We start from the raw sequence: 19,880 nt of genomic DNA on the forward strand, positions 1-19,880 counted from the left end.
AGGCTCTTCTTTTAAGTTCAAGCTGTTACTTCTCACTTCCTGGTAGGGGACACTCTGGTCTCTTCCCCATGGTGATCTCACAATGGCCCAGGAAGTGGCTACTTCACACCTTCATTGTTTCAGAAGAAGACATTCAATTCTGAAATGGTTTAGGACGGGTACAGTTGAGACCTCTTAGCTTTGAAGATTTTTTTATTTGACCCTGTCGGACAGTTTTTTTCTTCGGTGACCACTTTGGAGCGCATTGTTTACTTTTTAAAAGAAAGATTCATTTTTAAAAGACAAAGTCAGTTTTTATAACTCTTCAGCTTTTGTTCATGATTGTTGTACCATTGCACTTCTTATGTGCATGACACAACTGACTGACTGTGTCAGCAAGCACACAGCTGAAAAAAATCAACAGAACCACCCCCCCCCCCCCCCCCGCCACATCCATCATCTATCTCTTTTGCAACATGGTACACATAGAATGTCCCAGATGGCAATATAAACCAATTATTTTCAACTCCAAGTCTTCTCTTTGACCTGAGAAATCATATGAATAATTTAAAACCCTGACTGAGGTAGCTGCAGACACAGTGTCTCCATCAACAAGTTACGAGGGGTGTAGCGTCTTTACACTTCCCAATATGACCTTATCAAATAAACATGGGCCACTCTTTGATTTGTATCCACCCTAGGCTTGTTTGCCAGCTTCTTAAATCAGGTATTTTCGTTTGTCTTGCATTAAAAAAAATCAACTTCCAAGTTAAAAGTTGCCTGTAGAAAATTAATACAAACCATGAAACAGGTGATCGTAACTCTTGCCATTAATTTTTCACATCCTCTCTTTGCTTTCCTGATTTCCTTTTTAATTTCACTCCTAGTCTTTTTATACTCCTCTAGCTTTTCAGCAGTATTGAACCCTCAGTATCTGTAATAAGCTTCTCGTTTTTCCTTTATCCTCTCCTTTAAGCCCCTTGACATTCAGGGGGCTCTGGATTTGTAAGTCCCTCCCTTTTACTTTAAGGAAACATACTTGCTCTAAACCCTCACTATTTCTTCCTTGAATGTCTCCCGCTGATCTGGGACTAATTTACCTTCAAGTAGCCATCCACTGTAGCTCAATCACATCTCAGCTTAGTAAAATTAGCTTTTCCTGAATTGAGAACTTTTAGTCCTAGTCTATCTTTGTCTTTTTTCACGACCACCCGAAATCTACATGAGTTATGATCGCTTCTACTTGTTACGGACAGGTGGTAAGTGGTGTGGGTGGCTTCTACCTTTCACCTCCCAACTGACCTCAATCGTGTTTTGCTAAAATGAGACATTTTCTGGGTCAAATAAACAGACAAATGGCATGTTTTCTCGTAGAGTTAAAAAAAAAGGAAGGTAGCTATTTATTTTTAAACAATTCCTGAAATGGTTGCAGCCTTCGCCCACTCCCACATTCACACGTACATGCATATACAAGAACAGATAGAGAGAAAGGGGTAGGATGCAATTTAAAGTCTAAGGTGCTATATAATAGTTTGTGGTTTACAAAATACCATTGTGACATCTCGGGAGGAAAGTCTTTTTAAAGTTGCAGGCCTGGACTGTTTGCAGTTTTGAACTTGTTTTTTTTTATTCATTCATGGGATGTGGGCGTCGCTGGCCGGGCCAGCATTTATTGCCCATCCCTAATTGCCCTTGAGAAGGTGGTGGTGAGCTGCCTTCTTGAACCGCTGAAGTCCATTTGAGGTAGGTATACCCACAGTGCTGTTAGGAAGGGAGTTCCGGGATTTTGACCCAGCGACAGTGAAGGAACAGCAATATAGTTCCAAGTCAGGTTGGTGTGTCACTTGGACGGGAACTTGCAGTTGGTGATGTTCCCATACATCTGCTGCTCTTGTCCTTCTAGTTGGTAGAGGTCGCGGGTTTGGAAGGTGCTGTGTAAGGAGCCTTGGTGCATTGCTGCAGTGCATCTTGTAGATGGTACACATTGCTGCCACTGTGTGTCGGTGGTGGAGGGAGTGAATGTTTGTAGATGGGGTGCCAATCAAGCAGGCTCTTTATCCTCGATGGTGTCGAGCTTCTTGAGTGTTGTTGGAGCCTCACCCATCCTGGCAAGTGGAGAGTATTCCATCACACTCCTGACTTGTGCCTTGTAGATGATGGACAGGCTTTGGGGAGTCAGGAGGTGAGTTACTTGCCTCAGGATTCCTAGCCTCTGACCTGCTCTTGTAGCCAGGGTATTTATATGGCTACTCCAGTTCAGTTTCTGGTCAATGGTAGCGCCTAGGATGCTGATAGTGGGGGATTCAGTGATGGTAATGCCGTTGAGTGTCAAGGGGAGATGATTAGATTCTCCTTTGTTGGAGATTGTCATTGCCTGGCACTTGTGTGGCGCGAATGTTACTTGCCACATATCAGCCCAAGCCTGGATATTGTCCAGGTCTTGCTGCATTTCTACATGGACTGCTTCAGTATCTGAGAAGTTGCGAATGGTGCTGAGCATTGTGCAATCATCAGCGAACATCCCCACTTCTGACCTTATGATTGAAGGAAGGTCATTGATGAAGCAGCTGAAGATGGTTGGGCCTAGGACACTACCCTGAGGAACTCCTGCAGTGATGTCCTGGAGCTGAGATGATTGACCTCCAACAACCACAACCATCTTCTTTTGTGCTAGGTATGATTCCAGCTAGTGGAGTTTTCCCCCTGACTCCCATTGATTCCAGTTTTGCTAGGGCTTCTAGATGCCATACTCAGTCAAATGCTGCCTTGATGTCACTCTCACCTCATCTCTTGAGTTCAGCTCTTTTTTCCGTGTTTGAACCAAGGCTGTAATGAGGTCAGGAGCTGAGTGACCCTGGCTGAACCCAAACATGAGCATCACTGATCTTATTACTAAGATAATGCTGTTTGATAACACTGCAGACGACACCTTCCATCACTTTACTGATGATTGAGAGTAGACTGATGGGGCAGTAATTGGCCAGATTGGATTTGTCCTGTTTTTGTGGCTAGGATATATCTGGACAATTTTCCACATTGTCAGGTAGATGCCAGTGTTGTAGCTGTACTGGAACAGCTTGGCTAAGGACACAGCTAGTTCTGGAACACAAGTCTTTATTACTACAGCAGTAATGTTGCCAGGACCAACAGGCTTTGCTCTATCCAGTGCCTTCAGCCGTTTTTTCATGTCACATGGAGTGAACTGAATTGGCTGAAGACGGGCCTCTGTGATGCTGGTGACCTCAGGAGGAGGCCGAGATGGATCATCCACTCGCCACTTCTGGCTGAAGATGGTTGCAAATGCTTCATGGTCATTTGCACTGACGTGCTGGGCTGTGCCATCATTGAGTATCTGGGATGTTTTTGGAGCCTCCTCCTTTTAGTTGTTTAATTATCCACCATCATTCACGGCTGAATGTGGCAGGATAGCAGATGTTTGGTTGTGGGATCGCTTAGGTCTGTCTATAGCATACTTCTTCTGCTTAGTTTGGTTGGAATCTCAGGAACTGTTGAATGGAAATTGAGGGAGACCTAACAAGGGGTATAACTTTGCTACAGGAGTGCCCAGTGCATTATATTTTCCACACAAGCCACATTGGCCTACCTAACTTATTCTTAGTCTTATAGATAATTAGCTCATAAGAAACACAGGTCAGTTTTTCCGAGTCTTTCTTTGATAAGCATGCAAAAGAATATGATTTGCATAGCTGGGGTGCAATGAGGCATTTATCATGTGCTATGCTGCAGAGTGATAAGATTTGGATTTGCACACTAAATAAATGGTCGGGTGGTGGCAGTAGGGATAAGGCCGAAAGGGGGTGGAAATCAAAGCAACAAGTACAAGTCTTGTCAGTAGTTGTACTAAAAATTCAGTGTTAATGATCAATGTACCTTTTCCAAACGTTTCATTATCACGGGTAGTAGTTGAGGAGAGGTATTCTTGACAGGTGCTGTCTTGAGCATCTTGCATGAAGAAGTGAACTACTGTTGCATTCCAGCTCATCTGTCACCAGCACAGTTTGTCCTGACCTTGCATGTCAGCAGATATGATGGGTGTATAACTTATATGTAGAGAAGCTGAAACAAAAGAGGCATCAGTCCCAATTTTAACTGGACGCGGGAGTCATGGGGGCAGGGCTCAAGGTGGACAGCAAACTGTCCTCTGCAGCTTTAGGCCCAAGAGATTTTAACTCCTGCATCGGCACCATTAGTCTCCTTGCGCCATCTCCCCTCCCCCCATCTCCCCACCCCCTGAAACCTAGCAGGAAGTGGCAGCTCGCCGGTGGTTGGCATTGGGATATCAGGCTGCAGTTGGCCACTGCTTGGACTCAAAGGAACAGTCCCAGGCATTTAAGTAAGGACTGGGAGGGAGTTCAGGAGAGTCGTGCAGCTGGGATCATTTTTGCCAAGTGAGCAGTGTTAAAATAAGCTAATATTATACTATACTGGATATAAACTAATACGCTGTCAGATAATAATAAAGGACCTTTTGCACCTCTCTCATGGGTGGCACAGTGGCGCAGTGGTTAGCACCGCAGCCTCACAGCTCCAGGGACCCGGGTTCAATTCTGGGTACTGCCTGTGCGTAGTTTGCAAGTTCTCCCTGTGACTGCGTGGGTTTTCGCCGGGTGCTCCGGTTTCCTCCCACAGCCAAAGACTTGCAGGGGATAGGTAAATTGGCCATTGTAAATTGCCCCTAGTGTAGGTAGGTGGTAGGGAATATGGGATTACTGCAGGGTTAGTATAAATGGGTGGTTGTTGGTCGGCACAGACTCGGTGGGCCGAAGGGCCTGTTTCAGTGCTGTATCTCTTAAAAAAAAACAAAAAAAAAAAATTCTATGAGCATCTTCTTTGGCCTCCTTGTCTCGAGAGACAATGGGTAAGTGCCTGGAGGTGGTCAGTGGTTTGTGAAGCAGCGCCTGGAGTGGCTACAAAGGCCAATTCTAGAGTGACAGACTCTTCCACAGGTGCTGCAGATAAAATTGGTTGTCGGGGATTTTACACAGTTGGCTCTCCTCTTGCGCTTCTGTCTTTTTTCCTGCCAACTGCTAACTCACTTCGACTCGCCACACTTTAGCCCCGCCATTATGGCTGTCCGCCAGCTCTGGCGATCACTGGCAACTGACTCCCACGACTTGTGATCAATGTCACAGGACTTCATGTCGCGTTTGCAGACGTCTTTAAAGCGGAGACATGGACGGCCGGTGGGTCTGATACCAGTGACGAGCTCGCTGTACAATGTGTCCTTGGGGATCCTGCCATCTTCCATGCGGCTCACATGGCCAAGCCATCTCAAGCGCCGCTGGCTCAGTAGGGTGTGTAAGCTGGGGATGTTGGCCGCCTCGAGGACTTCTGCGTTGGAGATACGGTCCTGCCACCTGATGCCAAGGATTCTCCGGAGGCAGCGAAGATGGAATGAATTGAGACATCGCTCTTGGCTGACATATGTTGTCCAGGCCTCGCTGCCATAGAGCATAATATATGTACAGATTATGTTTTTGCCTTTGTTTTGCATTTGTCTTCATCCATTCTTAATTCAAAGGATTGAAGACACTGGCATGTAATAATGCAAAAATAAAATTAGTCCAGTCTTCTGGAATGCACAACACATACGAAGGAACATCTGCTGTGTGCACTTCAATGCAAACTAGGCATTAATGCTGTATTTATATTGCAGAACTGTTTCCTGAAGGAGTTCAGCAATTGAGGCAGCCACTCCCTTTGTTGTTGAAAGTGGCCTGTTCATATTGATTCAGTTAGCATCACCAAATGGTGCGGCAGCAATCAGTAAAGCAAATAGATTGCCTAATCAGTAGAAATCAATTCCTCTGAGGTCATGCTGAACCTGTACAGCCACATCTGAATTATTCTGAATGGATTGGTGTGACCTGAAAGGGCCATCCGGGTCCCGGGGGCAGTACAACAACAACTGACATTTCGGGCTGAATTATATATTGCTGTAAAAAATATCGGCCTGCACGCGTGGGCTGTACACCATGCAGCCGCCGCAATATTAAATGCAGCAGCTCATTTACATGGCCGGGGCAGACGCCATTTTTAAAGGGCTTCAAGCCCTTACATTTATTTGGAATTTTTAAAGAAATATTCACTTAGAATTTATTCAAACATATTAAATAAATGTTTCAAGCCCCTCTCCCACCCCCCAGTGACCAAACAATTCATGCCTTGCCCTACCCCCCCAAAAATACTTACCTTGTGCAGCTGACCTTCCCCCCACCCCATTCCAAAGTTCACAAACTTTAATCTTTAACCCTTCCCATAACCCCCTTAACCAATGAAATTAGTTTTACCTTGCTCCCCCCGCGCAACCCCCCTCCCCCCACTGAGAAACTTACCTGCTCCCCCTTCCCCACTCATGTTCCGCCTTACATCAATGGACGGAGATCCGACAGCGCGAGAGTGCCGGCCACTGGCTCTAATATGGCAACGGAACGGACGGTGGGAGCACTTAAGTATTTAATTCAGTAATTTGCATTTTTTAAATATGTAAATGTGACTCCCATCACTGAGGGCGGGAGGGCTGCCACTGGCAATATGAGGCCGGGCCTTCCTGGGGTCGAGGCCCGTGACGGGCCTCTCCCGGAGGCATTTTCCGGGCCCCCCAGCTATGATCCCCGATGTCGGGGGCTGGTAAAGTCCAGCCCTTCTACTGCAGGAAGACATCTCAATGCCCTTCACATTAAGGAGGGACAAAAAACAGCAGGAAGGAGAAAGGGAGAGTATATATGTGGAGGGAGGGCTGAAAACACATTTGGAGAAGAACTTTCAGGAAGGTTTTGATTTCACAGAGAGAGAGAGAGAGAGTAAGGTGCAGAGAGCATTGACAGGGATTCCAGAGAACAGGAGTGTGTTGTGGCTGAAGAAGTGACTAGCAAAGGAGGAGCAGAGAGTTCGGGGACAAAGGGTAGCCCAGTTCTAGAGGAGCAGAGGGTACGTGTGGGTCACAAGGCTGCAGGAGATCACTGAAATAGTGTGAGATGGGACAATAAAGGGGTTTAAATTAGAACTGTTAATTTTGCAGTCAATTGACTGGGGCAAAGGGAGATTGGATAGGATGATGGTGCAGGTCAGGACAATATTCAGAAAAAGAAGTGCTTTCTTGTGGATGAGGATGAATATTATTTGCAGTAATAAAAATGATGACTTACCTCCTATTCCTTCAATTATAAGAGGATGAGATGCCTTTTAACGTAACAGGATAAAACTCATTCCAGTGATACCAGCTTCACGGAGTTAGAAACTATTCCAAAAGAAAGTTTGCATGGCGTAATACAGAAAGAATAATGTTCACCTGGGAATGATTCAAAAGATGTATTGAGCAGCTTAGGTGAACTCTATATAGAACAAAAAGTAACAGAAATCTCACTTGCAGAAATTTGCTTTGTATTTACATACTTACCATTTGTCACATACAAATTGTCTTTACTCTGACATCCTGCAACTTGGCCCTTTCAGGAATTCTGACATCCCCTGTCGCTGCCCTCTCTGTGCCTCTGACATCCCCTGTCGCTGCCCTCTCTGTGCCTCTGACATCCCCTGTCACTGCCCTCTCTGTGCCTTTGACATCCCCTGTCACTGCCCTTTCTGTGCCTCTGACATCCCCTCTCTGTGCCTCTGACATCCCCTGTTGCTGACCTCTCTGTGCCTCTGACATCCCCTGTCACTGCCCTCTCTGTGCCTCTGACATCCCCTCTCTGTGCCTTTGACATCCCCTGTCACTGCCCTCTCTGTGCCTCTGACATCCCCTCTCTGTGCCTTTGACATCCCCTGTCGCTGCCCTCTCTGTGCCTCTGACATCCCCTCTCTGTGCCTCTGACATCCCCTGTCACTGTCCTCTCTGTGCCTCTGACATCCCCTCTCTGTGCCTCTGACATCCCCTGTCGCTGCCCTCTCTGTGCCTCTGACATCCCCTGTTGCTGCCCTCTCTGTGCCTCTGACATCCCCTGTTGCTGCCCTCTCTGTGCCTCTGACATCCCCTGTTGCTGCCCTCTCTGTGCCTCTGACATCCCCTGTCACTGCCCTCTCTGTGCCTCTGACATCCCCTCTCTGTGCCTTTGACATCCCCTGTCACTGCCCTCTCTGTGCCTCTGACATCCCCTCTCTGTGCCTCTGACATCCCCCGTCACTGCCCTCTCTGTGCCTCTGACATCCCCTCTCTGTGCCTCTGACATCCCCTGTCACTGCCCTCTCTGTGCCTCTGACATCCCCTCTCTGTGCCTCTGACATCCCCTGTCGCTGCCCTCTCTGTGCCTCTGACATCCCCTGTTGCTGCCCTCTCTGTGCCTCTGACATCCCCTGTTGCTGCCCTCTCTGTGCCTCTGACATCCCCTGTCACTGCCATCTCTGTGCCTCTGACATCCCCTGTTGTCGCCCTCTCTGTGCCTCTGACATCTCCTGTCGCTGCCCTCTCTGTGCCTCTGACATCCCCTGTCTCTGCCCTCTCTGTGCATCTGATATTCCCCGTCACTGCCATCTTTGTGTCTCTGACATCCCCTGTCACTGCCCTCTCTGTGCCTCTGACATCCCCTGTTGCTGCCCTCTCTGTGCCTCTGACATCCCCTCTCTGTGCCTCTGACATCCCCTCTCTGTGCCTCTGACATCCCCTGTCGCTGCCCTCTCTGTGCCTCTGACATCCCCTCTCTGTGCCTCTGACATCCCCTGTCGCTGCCCTCTCTGTGCCTCTGACATCCCCTGTTGCTGCCCTCTCTGTGCCTCTGACATCCCCTCTCTGTGCCTCTGACATCCCCTGTCGCTGCCCTCTCTGTGCCTCTGACATCCCCTGTCGCTGCCCTCTCTGTGCCTCTGACATCCCCTCTCTGTGCCTCTGACATCCCCTCTCTGTGCCTCTGACATCCCCTGTCGCTGCCCTCTCTGTGCCTCTGACATCCCCTGTCACTGCCCTCTCTGTGCCTCTGACATCCCCTGTCGCTGCCCTCTCTGTGCCTCTGACGTCCCCTGTCACTTCCCTCTCTGTGCCTCTGACATCCCCTGTCGCTGCCCTCTCTGTGCCTCTGACATCTCCTGTCGCTGCCCTCTCTGTGCCTCTGACATCCCCTGTCCCTGCCCTTTCTGTGCCTCTGACATCCCCTCTCTGTGCCTCTGACATCCCCTGTTGCTGACCTCTCTGTGCCTCTGACATCCCCTGTCACTGCCCTCTCTGTGCCTCTGACATCCCCTCTCTGTGCCTTTGACATCCCCTGTCACTGCCCTCTTTGTGCCTCTGACATCCCCTGTCGCTGCCCTCTCTGTGCCTCTGACATCCCCTCTCTGTGCCTCTGACATCCCCTGTCACTGTCCTCTCTGTGCCTCTGACATCCCCTCTCTGTGCCTTTGACATCCCCTGTCGCTGCCCTCTCTGTGCCTCTGACATCCCCTGTTGCTGCCCTCTCTGTGCCTCTGACATCCCCTGTCGCTGCCCTCTCTGTGCCTCTGACATCCCCTGTTGCTGCCCTCTCTGTGCCTCTGACATCCCCTGTCACTGCCCTCTCTGTGCCTCTGACATCCACTCTCTGTGCCTTTGACATCCCCTGTCACTGCCCTCTCTGTGCCTCTGACATCCCCTCTCTGTGCCTCTGACATCCCCCGTCACTGCCCTCTCTGTGCCTCTGACATCCCCTCTCTGTGCCTCTGACATCCCCTGTCACTGCCCTCTCTGTGCCTCTGACATCCCCTCTCTGTGCCTCTGACATCCCCTGTCGCTGCCCTCTCTGTGCCTCTGACATCCCCTGTCGCTGCCCTCTCTGTGCCTCTGACATCCCCTGTTGCTGCCCTCTCTGTGCCTCTGACATCCCCTGTCACTGCCATCTCTGTGCCTCTGACATCCCCTGTTGTCGCCCTCTCTGTGCCTCTGACATCTCCTGTCGCTGCCCTCTCTGTGCCTCTGACATCCCCTGTCTCTGCCCTCTCTGTGCATCTGATATTCCCCGTCACTGCCATCTTTGTGTCTCTGACATCCCCTGTCACTGCCCTCTCTGTGCCTCTGACATCCCCTGTCGCTGCCCTCTCTGTGCCTCTGACATCCCCTCTCTGTGCCTCTGACATCCCCTGTCGCTGCCCTCTCTGTGCCTCTGACATCCCCTGTTGCTGCCCTCTCTGTGCCTCTGACATCCCCTCTCTGTGCCTCTGACATCCCCTGTCGCTGCCCTCTCTGTGCCTCTGACATCCCCTGTCGCTGCCCTCTCTGTGCCTCTGACATCCCCTGTCGCTGCCCTCTCTGTGCCTCTGACATCCCCTGTCGCTGCCCTCTCTGTGCCTCTGACATCCCCTGTCACTGCCCTCTCTGTGCCTCTGACATCCCCTGTCGCTGCCCTCTCTGTGCCTCTGACGTCCCCTGTCACTTCCCTCTCTGTGCCTCTGACATCCCCTGTCGCTGCCCTCTCTGTGCCTCTGACATCTCCTGTCGCTGCCCTCTCTGTGCCTCTGACATCCCCTGTCCCTGCCCTCTCTGTGCCTCTGACATCTCCTGTCGCTGCCCTCTCTGTGCCTCTGACATCCCCTGTCTCTGCCCTCTCTGTGCCTCTGATATTCCCCGTCACTGCCATCTTTGTGTCTCTGACATCCCCCTTCACTGCCCTCTCTGTGCCTCTGACATCGCCTGTTGCTGCCCTCTCTGTGCGTCTGATATTCCCCGTCACTGCCATCCTTGTGTCTCTGACATCCCCTGTCACTGCCCTCTCTGTGCGTCTGGCATCTCCCGTCACTGCCCTCTCTGTGCGTCTGGCATCTCCCGTCACTGCCCTCTCTGTGCGTCTGGCATCTCCCGTCACTGCCCTCTCTGTGCGTCTGGCATCTCCCGTCACTGCCCTCTCTGTGCGTCTGGCATCTCCCGTCACTGCCCTCTTTGTATCTGTGACATGCCGTCTCAACCCTCTGAGCTTCTCACATCTCTGTTTTTTCCCAATCTGTTGAAGCATATTGCAGCGCTGTAGGTACCCGGAGAGATAACAGGGAGCTATTCAAGAAGTTCATCATACTATCTAAATGGTTATAACTATCTCCTGAGCCCTGAGATTATAGTCCTGTCTTAAAATACTCCAGTATATCAATTACTTTCTAGAACATATATTGCTGATTTTTGAATTCTTGGTCAGTTTTGGGCACGCAGTGACTGCCAGTGTGAATGCGTAGGACCACTGTGTTCTGACTGATACATTAAAGAATTATGATTCTGATGAAACTCTTGTAAATTGTTGAAAAGAAGATTGCAACCATTTACCAGGAAGTTCTCTGGGCAATATATGTTATATACATTATTATTATTTGCTGCTGAGGAACTCCTCTACCTGCTTTTCTGGGACCCTTTTTTTAAAAATCTGTCGTTATTTTTCAGAATAACACTGAAAGGTATGAAAGTCTCCCGACCAGACTCCAAGATTGGAAAGTACCGAATGATAAAGCATGAACGAGATAAGCACAATGAGCCCAACCCCCAGAGGTAGGTCTGCTACAGGAATTTGTATCACTGTTCACATCAAGACTCCATGATATAGTGCTGTTGGGCTGACGGTGGTGAGCATTTTGGTCTACCAAAGCCTGTAGGGCAGATGGGAGGGGGGCATGTCAGGGAGTGAAAAAGTCCAGAACAAGAACAGAACCTGGAAATCTTGTTCATGTTAGTCAGGCCTGGCACAGGCTGCTTCCCTAGAAAAAGAAAGAGAGGCCCAGAATGTGATGAACACCCTTTTCTTCAGGCCACCAATTCATATGTTTGCACAGTGGGTTGGAGGTTGGGATTAGCAGAGGCAAAGTAGGTCAGTCTGCCAGCCCTTTCATCTAGAGACTAGTACATACCATACGGCGTGCCCTGTAGAGAAAAAATAATTTAAATATGGGTGGTTTAGGAATCAATTGCATTTTCTTCGAGTGATCTAACCAGACCTCAGTTAACATAATGCACTGAAAAATATTCATCAGTCTCTTTACCTGTAAAGCTACATTTCTGTCTGTATCTTATAACTTTCTGAATATATTTGGAAGATTTTTTTTCTACTTCGAGCAGTCTGTACTGAGAATCTGTGTATTAGCAAAATTTAGACCCAATTTTAAACCGATATGGGATTGGGCAGGTGAGTCATAGAGTTATACAGCACAGAAACAGGCCCTTCGGCCCATTGTGTCCGTGCCGGCCATCAAGCACCTATCTATTCTAATCCTATTTTACAGCACTTGGCCTGTAGCCTTTAGTTTAGTTTAGTTTTAGTTTAGTGATACAGCACTGAAACAGGCCCTTCAGCCCACCCAGTCTGTGCCGACCATCAACCACCCATTTATACTAATCCTACACTAATCCCATATTCCTACCCCATCCCCACCTGACCCTATATTTCCCTACCACCTACCTATACTAGGGACAATTTATAATGGCCAATTTACCTACCAACCTGCAAGTCTTTTGGCTTGTGGGAGGAAACCGGAGCACCCGGAGAAAACCCACGCAGACACAGGGAGAACTTGCAAACTCCACACAGGCAGTACCCAGAATTGAACCCGGGTCGCTGGAGCTGTGAGGCGGCGGTGCTAACCACTGCACCACTGTGCCGCCCGATAGCAATAATATAATATTCCCATGCGTTAATCAACACCCTCAATTCATCTGCCTTACTTGTAAGACTCCCTCCATTAAAATAGATGCAATCCAGCCTTGCATTATTCGCTTGTGCCTTAACAGGTCTATATTTGCTCTGCCTTCCAGACTGACTTAATTACTCTTCTATATTTGGCTGTGCATCACTCCCTCCTGTACCTCCACTCTGTATCCCACCCCCCTGGCAAATTAGTTTAAACCCCTCCCCACCGCCCCCAAACAGCACGAGCAAACCTCCCTGCAAGGATGTTGGTCCCATTCCGGGTCAGGTGCAACCCACCACTTGTACAGGTCCCATCTTCACCAGAAATAGACCCAGTGATCCAAGAAACTAAAGCCCTCCCTCCTACGCCATGTCTTCAGCCACACATTCATCTGCTTTATCCTCCTATTCCGATACTCACTAGCACGTTGCACCAGCAGTAATCCAGAAATTACAACCTTTGAGGTCCTGCTTTTATATCTGCTACCTAGCTCCCTAAATTCTTGTTACAGGACCTCATCCCTCTTTCTACCTATGTCGTTGGTACCAATGTGAACCAAGACCTCTGACTGTTCACCCTTCCCCGTCAGAATGTCCTGCAGCCTTGACCGAGCACCAGGGAGGCAACATACCATCCTGGAGTCATGTTTGCTGCCACAGAAACGCCTATCTGTACCCCTTACGATAGAATCCCTTATCACTATAGCTATCCCACTCTTTTTCCTCCCCTCCTGTGCAGCTGAGCCACCCATGGTGTCACAGACTTGGCTCTTGCTGCATTCCCCTGAGAAGCTATCTCCCCCAACAGTAACCAAAGTGGAAAATCTGTTGAGAGGGAGATGGACCCGGGGACTCCTGCACTACCTGCCGAGATCTTCTACTCTGCCTGGCGGTCACCCATTCCCTTTCTGCCTGAGCAGTCTTTACCTGTGGTCTGACCACCTCATTGTACGTGCTATCCACAATGATCTCAGCCTCACGGATGCACCACAGTGTCCCCAGCCACTGCTCCCAGATCCGAAACGTGTATTTCGAGTAGCTGCAGCTGGAGACACTTGCTGCACACTTGGTCGCCCTGGACACTGGAAGTGTCCCTTACTTCCCACATTGCACAGGAGGAGTACTCCACGCTGATGAGCTGCTGTGCCATGACTTGCCCTTAATTTACTCCCTTAAATTACTCAAAAATTTGAGATTATTTACACTCTGGACCTTCATTCCCTAAAAACCACTACTTACTATATAAATAGATTAGTAATAATTACTCGTAATTATTAATAAAATACACTCATTTTAAAAAACTCTTTAGTAGTACTAACATTATCACTTATATGGTAGGATATGAGGTATGAGACTATTAGAACCCGAAGACAGGGCTGCAATATCAGTGCTAAAAATATTAAAAGATGTACTTGACTTCCTGTTCGCCATTGTCATGTCATAGTTCAAGGGGGTGGTAAAGAAATGTAACCATGATCTATCCTCATGATAGATCACTCGGACTTTGCAACACTATTGGGGAATGGGTGTCCCAACTCTCAAGGAAGTGTGCAATGTGTAGTGTTGAAGAAAATAAATAATTGTCCTCAAGAGCTTCACAGTGGGTGTCATCTTTTTTCATAGACCTCTTTTATTCCAGGAGAGCTGAGTAAAGAACGCAGTGATCAGGGTAATGCCACAACCTGCATATGGTCTCATTTAGGCCACCACAGTTGAGTTTGTGATTAATACTGTGTCTTTTGAAACTGGCAGGAGAGTCTCCGTGCAGTACCAATGATTGTAATGAGCTATTCTAATCTTTGTCAACCAACAAGATGTAGATGTTATTGGAACAAAAAGCATTTTGTTATCCGAGGAGAAAATCAAAAACACAGACCATGTATGGCAGCTTCTTAAAATGAGCAGAGGTCTCCAGGTATTCAGAGAGGCTATTGAGATGTGGAGCCATTTTCTGAAATTAGTACAAAGTAATGAGATTTCAGATGGGCAGTGATGGTGCTTATCTTCCAGGCTGACAGTAATGCATTCTGCTTTGCCAGCACTGTCACTTTCCTGTATCTGAGAAATGATATACTTACAGCATCATAACATGATTTCAGCATCTGGCAAATCTATAGCTTAATGTAATACGATCTCTCATTCTTGATTTTAGGCAATTAATCAGGGAGTGAGTGATGGGCAGCATTGAGTAACTCAAGATAATTAGCTAATCTTGCATGTCCATTCCATTCCGATAATTGTTTATCTACTTAAAAATTTTAACCAGAGGTGGTAAAGTAACATTTCTTTTTAAGCTGACGTGCCTAGTTAATAGACATAGGACCATCTGGGATGAATGAAAGAACTTGCGTTTATACAGTGCCACCTTATGTCCCAATAATTTACAACCAATAAGTTATTTTGAAAAGCTGTCACTGCCAGGTTTGTCTAAATTGCAATAGCCAGAAAATCTGGACCTATGATGAGGAACTTACAGGGTTACTGATAAAAAAGTGGGGATGTGAGACTAAGCATGATTGCTCTTTTAAAGAGCCAGCACTGGCACGATGGGCTGATTGGCCACCTCTTGCATTGTAAGTTTGTCTGATTCTATGAACGTGGAAGTAAGGCTTATACCAAGCCAAGCAGTCACAGGAGAAGACATTTCCTGTTAATGGTTAATTTATATTGCAACCTTTAGTCTCTGACCAGCATCTGCAGTTTGGATTGAAACCAGGGAGAACTTCATTTACATTGTCTAGCTGCTGTCTAACGGAAGCTGGAGCTGTGTTGCGCAGGAGGGAGTTGTGTGCCTTTATACGGGTTTGGGCAGAGTTCTCTCTCAGCAGTCAAAATGTGAAATGTTTAGGAAGTGGGAAAGGAAGTACCCTCACTTTTGGAACATTTAAATTGTGGTAAAGGAATTAAGTTCATGTTTGCAATCCACTTTATTCTAGAGCCAGGCTGAGTCTGATTATAGACTTAAATTGCCGGTTTAGCATTGCTGCGAAAGCTCTAAAGTAGCAGTGTCAACTTACCCCTAGTGATCACTCCATGTTCTATAGATCCTCGTCTATTGGGCGAAAACTTAAGAAGGAAAATCTAAGGAAAATTATTTTTGATTCAAGTGCTCCCATTTTTAGACAAGAAAATGGTAGGCTCGCCAGAAACGTCCCAGGTAAAAGCCTGGGGTCTTTCCCAGAAGGAAGGCGCTGAGTGTAAGGAGAATTGGGACTAACTAGTTTTGGGTTGCAAATAAAAGCTTTATTTATATTCTTTTAATTCCAGGAATCTGAAACCAAGACCATTTTGTCTATTCCAGGAGTAAACTTACAGGCTGCAATATTATCCTGGCAACGGGGGTCTCAATGTCCAGAAAAAGCGATGCTGAAATCCCCACGTTGCTTCTTCTGTGGGAGGCCCACCGAATCTAGTGCCAATTAGGGGCTTAAGTGGACAGTGGCGGCCTTCCACGGGATCGAGGACCCCAGCGACGGAAGTCCCACCCTCTGAGAGATGTCGGCCAGTTCATACACTGAGCAGCGCCACTGTGGAGGCGGTGATTGCTGCCAGTGGAACACCTACCTGAGGCCCAGGAGCAGTGCTGGACCCAGGCCACAGGTAGGTCAGGCTGGGAGAGGGGGAAGGGGTGTAAAGGGGTCGGTAGCAAGGGCCTGGGGGTGCTCCCAGCAGGGCTCCCCCATCCGCATCCCTCATTCAGGTACTATGCCTTTTAACAAGGGACCCCACTCCCACGCGTAGCCAGGAAGCCCACTCATTTTCTCGTGCCATGCTTCCCGTGCAGCGACAGAGCTGCCCTTCGCACAGCTAATGGTGGCGATGGGATAAGGCCCTTAATTGGGCATTAATTGCCCAGTTAAGGGCCTCAGTTGGTGGCGGGGCGGGAAGCCCATCCCAGGCCTTCCTGCCCTGGACTTAATTTTGGCGGAGGCGGGAAGGTGTCCCCACCCACCACCATCTCACCCGATTTTATGCTCTCCCTGCCTCCAGACTCACCGTGGTGGGACAGCATAAAATTCCCCTCACAGACCCAGGTAAAGCTAAGATTCTTTCCATGAGCTTCACAAAATGGATTTAACCACATAAATTCTATTACATAAAATTACACAAAATATACAACACAGAAATGGGTTATTTAGTCCAATTAGTTAATGCTGGTGTTTTTTCTCCACATGAATCTCATCCCATTGCATCATCTTCATTTCAGCCTTTCAGCACCTCTTTCTATTCCCTTTTCTCCCATGTACTCAGCTAAATTCCTTTTTTAAAGTATCTGAGCTATTTGCCTCAACCACTTCCTGTGGGAGCAAGTTCCACATTATAACCATCTTCACAGTAAAGATTTTTCCCTTATTTCCCGATTGGATTTATTCAGATCTATCTTGTATTTATGGCCTCCCTGGTTTTAGATTCTTCCACAAGTGAAAATGTTTTCTCCACATCTACCCTATCAACCCATTCATAATTTTAAAGATCTCTATCAGGTCTCCCTTAAGTCTTCCCTTTTCTAAAGAAAAAAGCCCGAGATGCCTATGTCAACTTCTGGAATCAAATTTTTAAAAAAATATATAAAACCAGCTTTATGGCTCATTGTTGCTGAAGCAGGGTGTTGAAAAGTTATATTTAGAGATTAAATTATTTTCAAAATTCGGGAGTCAGTTGATGGTAGTACTTGTAATGTTTATTTCTTGAGTGATTAAATTACAGGGCTCTTAACACAAACGTCATTTTCCTTTCTTTATTCCAAACATGTTGGCAGGAATTTAATGTTGAGATGATAGCCCCACCCACCAGCTGATAAGTCTGGGGCGAACCCAACTCCACCTGGCTTGGAAGTCATGCTGCTATTTTGCATGGCCCATGTCCTTAATTGGCCTCAGTCAATATTTCCACCCCACTGAGGCAGAACGTCCCGCCTCCAAGAGCTGTTGGCCAATCAGAGGGCTGGCAGCTCTTCACTCCCAGTGATGGCCACTGGGACTGCATCCAGTGAGAGGAGCCACGATGGCCGCCGGCCTCGGAATAAGTAAGTAAGGTGGGGGTTTGTCGAGGCCAGTTGTCTAGGCCCTGGCGAGGTGGGCGGGTCGGAGAGCAGGGAACTGGGTTAGTGGGAGTGGCCCGTGCTGCTGGGGTCGGGGGCCCTCTGCAGGGCTCAGGGTACCAGCAGCGGTGGGAGGAGACCTTTAAGTGGAAATGAATTGGCCACTTAAGGGCCTGAATTGGCCTGGGGCGGGTATGCTGTTTGCCACCTCACCCACCGCTGGCAAAATAGCAACAGGGCTGGGTAGGTGACGGGCAGGGCACCTCCCCCTTCCCACACAATTTTATGCCTCTCCCCCTCCCCCCCCCCCCCCCCCCCCACTGCCTTCCAACCCATTCCTGGGGGGGTGGGGCAAGGGAACGTTAAATTCTGGCCATTATTTCTGGCTGTGAAGGTAACCACTGAACTCAAATGTTATGGTATTCATGACATTTCAGGCAGACAAGGGAGAACTTTGTCATATCAGCCAGACAGCAGTACAGACATATGTTTATAAGGTCACTGCTGCACTTTATAGGACAACCGGGAATTCTTCACCTTTGGCATCACAGCAAAGTACCGACAAGATAGGACCACCCAGTTTTATGGGATTGCTGGCTTTCCCAAGGCCCGAGGTGTTTGAATTGCTTTGTGAACTCTTATAGAAAACTCCCTGAACTAGCTCAACAGGAGGACCTTTCGTTCCCTCGATGTACAGTTTGTGTAACAGCATGCAAAAATCCTGCAGGCCAATTGCAGATGTGTTGCAACTTGTCACGATGCATTTATTCATCCTTTGAAACTTGACCCTCCCTGACCCCTTCAAGGAAGAAAATCACGATAATGGATGGCTTGTGGATGACAAAGCCTATCCATTGGTTCCATGGATAATGATATCACCAAGATGGCCCAAACGGCAGTAGAGGAGCATTAGAATGAGGCACAGGCTTCCACAAGAGTGATCATCAATCAGACAGATCAGCATAGGCTCTGCAAGATGCTGTAGATTATGTGTCAAGCATAGTTGTAGCCTGCTGTGCCAGGTACCCCTTTGGCATACAAAAAGGGTTGAACTTTGACATTGCTGGTCAGATGCCCTAGCCTCGATGGAGGCAGAACTACATGAAGAAGAGCATCACAATGACCTGCACTCGGAGGACGACTCATTGACTGCTCCAAGGGGCATAAAAGTGCATCCAATCACTTAAGTCTTCTCTTCTGTGTATCATAGTCTACCTTTGACATCTTACCTGTTCTCTCCTTCAAAAAAGATTCCCTCAGTCCACTACATATCCTAGAACACTGCAACACATCAGGACTCTTTCCCCCTATATAACCATGCCACCTCATCAGCACCTGATTGAATAGTTCAACATCAAATAAATGCACCTTTTCCGGCATGCATCTAAAGTCCCTGAATAACAAAGCATAACTTTGTGCATAATCTATGTTGTTACTAAGAAGTCCAAAGTGAACACAAGCCAACATACCCTTTCCTAGCAATGTGCTTTTCCTGTGTGACTATATGTGCTTTCCTTTCACCTTCTTCTAGTTGCGACTTGAGAGCCAGTATCACTAGAAATGGTTGGCTGCTCATCCTGTACATAAAGCTCATGAGATAGAAATGGCCCTCCTCTCCTGGCTGAGAACTTTTGCTGGCTGCATCTCTGAAGGTTTCTTCTGGGCAGCCTGGTGTCACCTCCCATGTCCTATTGGAGAGATTCGGCATGTACTGCGATCATAAAAGATGCTAGTATCAGACAGGTGGGTTCCAGCCATCACCATTCCACTGGGCCCTGGATCTGTATCCCCAGTGGGATGGCTGGTTTAAAGGTAGCTATCAGATCCTGGAAACCCATTGCAGTCTCCATGGTCTGAAAGTTAGTATGCAGGCTGCTGTCTATTCTCTCCTTATTACCACCGAGCTTTTGTGGAGGTGGAGGCACTGACTCCTCCCTGGCTGACTCTAATGTGGGAGTCTGCTGCAGATTCATTGGTGGCTGCACAAAGGAAAAACATCCTTATTGTCCCACAAATGAGAGCTTTAGGTTCAAGAGGCATAGCCTTGGAGACGGACCTCAGTGTTGTTCACATGTGTGATGTTCCCAGAATATCCTTCGTTTCAGGGAGTATCTTTTTTTAAAAATTCGTTTGTGGGATGTGGGTGTCACTGGTTTGGCCAGCATTCATTGCCCATCCCTAATTTCCCTTGAACTGAGTGGCTTGCTAGGCCATTTCAGAGGGCATTTAAGAGTCAACCACATTACTGTGTGCTTTGAGTCACATGTAGGCCA

The 19,880-nt window shown here is 47.9% G+C and overlaps 1 protein-coding gene across 3 annotated transcripts in view; it reads left to right on the forward strand.

Annotated features, from left to right (window-relative positions):
- Positions 1-19,880, forward strand: part of b4galt2 (UDP-Gal:betaGlcNAc beta 1,4- galactosyltransferase, polypeptide 2) — a 403,368-nt gene that overhangs the window by 364,884 nt on the left and 18,604 nt on the right. For all 3 annotated transcript variants that reach the window (XM_068037000.1, XM_068037001.1, XM_068037002.1), the window contains one exon: positions 11,330-11,434. In XM_068037000.1, coding sequence (XP_067893101.1) covers positions 11,330-11,434 — 105 coding nt within the window. The remainder of the gene's footprint in view (positions 1-11,329; positions 11,435-19,880) is intronic.

Source organism: Heterodontus francisci, chromosome 8 (genome assembly GCF_036365525.1).
Source record: "Heterodontus francisci isolate sHetFra1 chromosome 8, sHetFra1.hap1, whole genome shotgun sequence".
Classification (NCBI taxonomy): Eukaryota; Metazoa; Chordata; class Chondrichthyes; order Heterodontiformes; family Heterodontidae; genus Heterodontus; species Heterodontus francisci.